Source organism: Chrysochloris asiatica, unplaced genomic scaffold, assembly GCF_000296735.1.
Source record: "Chrysochloris asiatica unplaced genomic scaffold, ChrAsi1.0 scaffold00124, whole genome shotgun sequence".
In the NCBI taxonomy this organism is placed as follows: Eukaryota; Metazoa; Chordata; class Mammalia; order Afrosoricida; family Chrysochloridae; genus Chrysochloris; species Chrysochloris asiatica.
In genome coordinates this window covers 9,771,893-9,778,779 of record NW_006408642.1, presented here as the reverse complement: position 1 = coordinate 9,778,779, position 6,887 = coordinate 9,771,893, and the positions used below count along the sequence as shown (strand labels likewise).

The 6,887-nt window shown below is 38.0% G+C and overlaps 1 protein-coding gene across 1 annotated transcript in view; it reads left to right on the top strand.

Moving 5' to 3' along the window:
• LARS2 (leucyl-tRNA synthetase 2, mitochondrial) overlaps positions 1-6,887 on the top strand; it is a 255,884-nt gene that overhangs the window by 182,726 nt on the left and 66,271 nt on the right. Inside the window, exon 13 of the mRNA XM_006868824.1 lies at positions 2,208-2,345. Coding sequence (XP_006868886.1) covers positions 2,208-2,345 — 138 coding nt within the window. The remainder of the gene's footprint in view (positions 1-2,207; positions 2,346-6,887) is intronic.

Here is a 6,887-nt window from a genome sequence, read left to right as displayed (position 1 = left end):
TCCTCCAAAGACCAAGTTGTGTCTACGTGATTGATAGCATCAAGTGAGGGTGTTTGTTACCTTGGGAATGGAGAGGGGCTGTCCACACACGCACACACACACACACACACACTCGCAGAGCCACCAGGATCCAAACCAGAAAATAGAAGTGGAGTTTCCTCTCCTTCCCAATGTCCATTAGGACTGGCGTGCGTGAGGAAGCTTTGCTTTCAGGAACTCTGTTGCCTAATAAAGGAGCCCTGGTGGTGTTGTGAGATAAGCATTGGACTGCTAACTTCAGGGCCACGAGTTCAAATCCATCTGCTGCTCTGGTCTCAAAAAACTTAAGAAGCAGTTCTACTCTGTCTAACAGAGTCACTGTGAGTTGGAATCAACTTACTGGCAGTGGGGTTTAGTTAGCTCGAACATATATATGAGGAGAGGGAGAGTTGTCAGGCTTCTCATGACTGCCATTGCTGTTAGGTTCCAGCCAGTCGATTTCGACTCATAGCGACTCTGTGTAGGGTTTCTGAAGCTGTAAATCTGTGCGTGACCAGAAAGAAAGTCTCATCTTTCTCCCACAGAGTGAGTAGTAGGCTTGAACTGCCATCCTTGTGGTTTGCATTCCATTCCACTGCACTCCCTCAGTTTTATGACAGTTCACCTTAATGTACTTCATCACAGTCAGCGAGCCATGCACAGGTGCTGCTAACTATCTGTTCTGTGTTTGAGTATGTGTTTGAGTGTGAGTGGGGTGCGGGAGTCGATATGCCTCTCTGTGTCTTCTCCTGCCTTAATCATTTTTTGCTAACTCCCCATTATCCAAGTTAACACATGTCTTACCCTCTAGCCAGTGAATACCCCACCCTTGGTAACATCAAAGAATGTTTCATTTAGTATGAAAACCTTTTCTTGACTTTTTACAATAGTGGTCTCTTTCATAGAATATTTGTCCTTTTGTGATTGATTATATTTCACTCAGCATAATGTCCCCCAGGTTCATCCACAGTATGAGGTGCTTAGCAGATTCATCATTATTATTTACCATTGCATAGCATGTACCAGAGTTTGTTTATCCATTCTTCCATATGTTTGTTGACTGCCTGAATGTCTTCTTTGGTGAAGTGTCCGTTCACGTTCACTGTCCATTTTGTAAATTGGATTTTTTTTTTTTTTCTGTTGAAGTTTTCTATAAATTTCAGAGATTAGTCCTCTGTCTGATAATGTCATTACCATAAAAATATTTCCTGGTTTCTGTGTTCTCTTTTTACTCCTTTGGTGAAATCTTTTGATGGACATAGTGTCTAATTTTTAGGAGGTCCTAGTCATCTATTTTATCATCTGCTATATTCAGTTATGTTTGATTGTATATATTTGTATATATTTGTATATATGCTATTTGTATATATTCAGTTATGTTTGATTGTATATATGTGTTTATGTCATTTATAATGACCCCTAAGTTTGTCCCTAGTTTTTCATTGGTAATCTTTATAGTTCTAGGTTTTACATTTAGATCTTTGATGTATCTTGAGTTCGTTTTTGTATATGGTGCAAAATATCAACCCTGTGTTTAAAGGACAATTTAGAAATATTTGCTTTAAAACGAACATTTCATGCCTACATGTTAGTCTCCATTGGAAAGGCCGCATTGCCCTCTACTGGTGGGAATTCCAAACCTCAAGTCTCTACTAATCAACATTAAAATTAGTCTAGATATTCACGAAGCCCTGCTGGCTCAGTAGTTAAAATGCTTGGCTGCTAACAAAAAGGTTGGCAGTTTGAACTCACCAGATGCTCTACGGGAGAAAGATGTGGCAGTTTACTTCGGTAAAGATTTACAGCCTTAAAAACCCCAGGCAGTTCTACTCTGTCCTACAGGATCACCGTGAGTTGGTATCTTCTACAGCAGTGGGTTTGCTGTTCAAATATTGAGATACTTGTTGATTTTTTTGCTGGCATACTTCTCTCTTGCCCTCATTTAATATGAAAATTACAGTTGTTAAAATATATCAGAATGTCTTCTATGACAGTTCTTATAAATTTCATAAATGAAAATCTATTTGTTGTTTCCTTTATTAAATAAGCTTTTCTCTGATTATAGTTTATGTTCTTCCCTGACATGATTTATTTCAGGGCAGATGCAATTTTATAGGCCTGCCTAATTTATACAGTTACAGCAAAAGAGGTTTTTTATTTTAAAAAATGACCATTTCTGTTTCTTCCAGCCCCTTTAGCACAGCCCTGGCAGATTTCTGGATGCCTGTGGATTTGTACATTGGAGGGAAAGAACATGCTGTCATGCACCTGTTCTATGCAAGATTCTTTAGCCATTTTTGCCATGATCAAAAGATGGTCAAGCACAGGTAAGCATTTATACTCTTGCAAAAGAAATCAGCTCCATGAATAGTATCTTGAAGCGGGTACCAATTATTCTGAAGTAAGGTATATACGAATCGGGCTGTGAACCTTAAGGTCAGTGGTTTGAAACTACCAGCTGCTCCGCGGGAGAAAGATCAGGCTTTCTACTCCTATAAAGATTTACACCCTCGGAAACCCTGTACAGGGTCGCTATGGGTCGGAACCACCTTGACGGCACTTAACAACAACAAGGTATATACAACAGGGTTTCAAAAAGTTCACAGAAAAATGGAATTTTTTCCATGAAGTTTTTGAAGCCTCCTCATATATGTAGCAGAAGAATTCTAATTTTTCAGTCTACTGAGACAGAGGTCAGCCTTAACTATCTGAGGTACTTTCAATATTGCTTAATTAGTTCTAGCATATGATATTACATCGTCACACATTATCTAACTTTTTATTATGAACTGAGTGAAGGTATACAGAGGAGATCATCAGCTTTACATTCAATAAATCATATACTTTGTTTCATTTCAATGACTACAAACCCTCCCTGCAACTAGTTATCCTACTTCCTCCCATTTACATCTTACATTTCACAAATGAACAAAGCAAAAATATTTGATGCACACCTATCAAACAATATATATTCATTTAAATGTCCAAAGGGCATATTCTGCCTGCCAGCCTCCTGCCCACAGACAGCCATCTGTTAATTCCATTTTTCCACGAACTTTTTAAGTTCCCTCATGCAATCAATTTCAGTATGTTGATTGCATATTTAGAAAGCTTGCTAATAATTTGCTAAGAGTTTTTGTCATAAATTTATGTAAAATTTTATATTTCCTTCATCTACTGATATAATCAGATGATTTTCTTCTTTAATAATTAATGTAGTAAATTTTATTAGTAGGATTTTTAATGTTGTTTAAGTCCTAGAATATACCCGGCTTGGTCCTGATAAAAGTGAGTTTGTGCAATTGCTGGATTCATTTTGCTAATAATTTGTAATAGGTTTTTATTTCTTTATTTATGAGTGGTAGAACCTGGTGACACAGTGGTTAAGCACTCAGTTGTTACCCTCAAAATTGGCAGTTCAAATCCACCAGGCATTACATAGGAGAAAAATGTAACCATCTACTTCCATAAAGATTAACAGCCTTCGAACCTCTTTGGTAGTTCTTCTCGGTTTTATAGGGTCACTGTGAGTCAGAATCAACTTAGTTCAACTGTGGTTTTGCTGTGTTCATGAGTGAGATAACTTTTCATTTTCCTCTTTTATACTACCCTTATATTTCTGTCAGGGAGTGCAGCAGCTCTGTAGGATAGGCACTGAACTGCAAACTACAAGGTTGGCAGTTCGAACCCACCAGCCACTCCTCAGGAGAAAGATAAAATTTTGTACTCCTGCAAAGATTTACAGCCTCAGAAACCCCATAAAGGGTTGCTATGAGTTGAAACCAACTCTTCAGTATTTAACAACGTGTTTCTGTCAAGACTGTTTGCTTTATCCAGTGTTTTATGGCATGTTCCCTTTTTTTCTTTTCTCTGGAGAATTTGTGTAAGAGTGGAATGATTTATTTCTTGGTTATATGGTAACACTGAACCATAGAGCACTCTGGGCTGGTTATTTGTTTTGTATTTACTATTTCAATTTGTCAAATGATTATAGGGCTACTCAAGTTTCCATTTCTTCTTGGATCAGTATTGGTAATTGTCTTCTAGAGATGCATCTATTTTTCTTGAAGCTTACAAGTCTTTGTGCATAGTGTTTTGTTTTGTTTTTTTCTGTATTGCATCTGTATTTGTGTTCTTTTCACACTTAATATTGCTGATGTGTATCTGCTCTTGTTTTTTCTTGATAATTCTACCCAAAGTTTTTGTTTCATTTGTTTTCAAAGACAAACTTAGTTGTGTCGATTCTACCTAAATTTGTATTCTGATTTATTAATTCTTTCTTTGGGTACATTCTGATCTTTTTCTAGTTATATATGTTGAATGCTTACCTTATTTTCAGTTTTTCTCATATATGCTTTAATTAGCTGGAATCTATAAATCACAGTTTTGCTGCTATTCAGTTCTTAATACTTTTTAATTCCTATTGTGACTTATTTTCTCTGACTTATGATTTGTATAGAAGTGTGGTTTTGATTTGTCGATTTGTTATATACTTATGACTCAATTGAATTGTGATGAGAGAATGTGGTCTTTGTGACATTTGAACTTTGTACTTTATTTTCATAAAAACTTTTCATTGTGAGTTGAGTGAAGGTTTACAGAGCAGATCATCAGTTTCACATTCAACAAATCATGTACTTTGCTTCATTACAGTGATTGTGATCCCCTCTGTGTACCAGCAGTTAACAGTATTTGCCTTTACTCACATTAACTCTTGCATTGCTCTCTGGGTCTCCTACTACCTTCATCTTTCCTCTGCTAACCCTCCCTCTTTTGTATATTGCCTTCCCCATCACCCTCTGGCCTGTGAATAATTTTCCCCAGCCCCCTTAACCATCATAGAATATTGTTTTTAAATCAAGAAAACCCTTTTTTAACTTTTTACAACAGTGGTCTCAAATAATATTTGTCCTTTTGTGGATGACTAATTTTAATAACCGTCTTCTATGCATGTGAATATTGGACAATGAATAAGCAGACCATAGAAGAATCAATGCCCTTTCAATGTATTGTCCATTTCTGAAATCTTAGTATTAATCTTCTGGATTTCTAATTGCAGGCTTCATATTTTTTCAAATTTTATATTTGTTTTATTTGGTCTTATTTTGTCTGATAGTGTTTTCCTGAATTCTTCTAACATTCTTTTTCTGTGTTCTAGCTTCCTTCAGTATTTCTGTCCATTTTTTGAAAGTACTTAAATAGTCTTTTTTTTTTTATTCTTTTTTCAGTTAGTTCCATCACCTTTTCTTCCTCAGGAATATTTTCTGGCTCTGCATCTTAACTGTTTGAGCCATTCTCTTGTTTCTTCATGTGAGCTAAAATTTTCTTTTATCTCCAGGACATTGTGGTGTTGTTATTTGTATTTTAATTGATGCTTGTATGTTAATGCTTGTATGTTAATGTGTTCTTAGGCCCTCGCCAACTGCCTCCTGTGGTGTAGTCAGAGAATAGAAGTGTGTGTGCTGTTCTCAGTTAGCCATTCTTACATCTCGGTTTAGTGCAGGTTTGGCTGGTGTTTGCTGCTGTCTATTGTTGTTCTGGTATGGTGCTGTGGGTTAATGCGCCAGACTGCAAAGCCGTTTGAACTGCAAGGTTGACGGTTCAAGCTCACCAGCTGCTCTTCAGAAACCCTACACAAGATTGCTATGGGTCGGGATCGACTCAACGGCACTTAACAACAACAACATTGTTGTTAAGATGGTATAGGAGGTGGTTTTGGCTCTTGCCCAGTAGGTGGAGATGCAGAGGGTACAGCTGTGGCTGGGCCTCGTGGGCATGGTTGCTGTCTCCTGTTGAGTGGGAGAGGGGAGAAACCACCACCCCAAACCCTGCCGTACACACACACATGAAAACAAAACAATTTAAAAACAAGCAACCAACAATGAAAGGTGAAAAGAATAAATGATAAAAAAGAAATAGTAACAGGCAACAACCAGGAAAAAAAAAGAACATAATAAATTTTAAAAGGCATAAGAAAATGGAACTATAGAAGGAAGACATTTTTAAAAACAACACTTAAACGAGGAAGAGGGAAAATGAAAAGAGTGAGAGGGTAGAGCATAGTAAATAATGATCAAAAGGAAGAAAAAAAGAAGAGGGGAAATGAGAATCAGAAGAAAGGGAAAGACAAAAATGGATATAATAAAAGTCAAAGGAATAGAAAGAGAAGAAAAGGGAATCGAAAAAAAATTAACAAACAAAAATAATGAAATGGGAAACTAAAGGGGAAAAAAACAAAAACACTAATGCAGCTATTTGACTCAAAGATGAGAAAACTAGAGTGCTCCTGCCATCCAAGGGACTTACAAGGTGGGTGGCGGAAGGAAGTGTCAGCGGAGTTCCTGGTCCTAGATGGAGTTCCTATAGGCCTAGGTGTTATGTGTGTTCAGGGCACTCAATCCAGAAGTAGTTCCTGAAGGTCCTTGATGGAGCCAGTTTCAGTTAGGACCACAGGACAACTGGACACAGAATGAGGTGACTGGTTATGAGGGTTTCTACTAGACTGATGTAATGGAGTCCCGATGTGGCGATGCAGGATAATGCACTGGCCTGAAAGGTTGGTTTGAACTTAAAGGTAGGTGGTTCAAACTCACCAACCGCTCCTCTGAAACCCTATACAGGGTCACTGTGAGGCGAAACTGACTCAACAGCCCTTCACAACAACAACAGTGCTGATCTGGTGACTCTGTGGGTTCTGTAGGTCTGGAGCTGAGCCATTTGAATCCAGGCACCAAAGCGGTACAGCTAGCCTTTGCCTACCCTCCTGGCGTAGCTCCCAACTACTCACCTCCGAACTCCTGGAGAGCCAAAGCTGTGCTGGGAGCAGATGAGAGCATGAGCTGGCCACATGTCTGGTTACCAGAGAAACA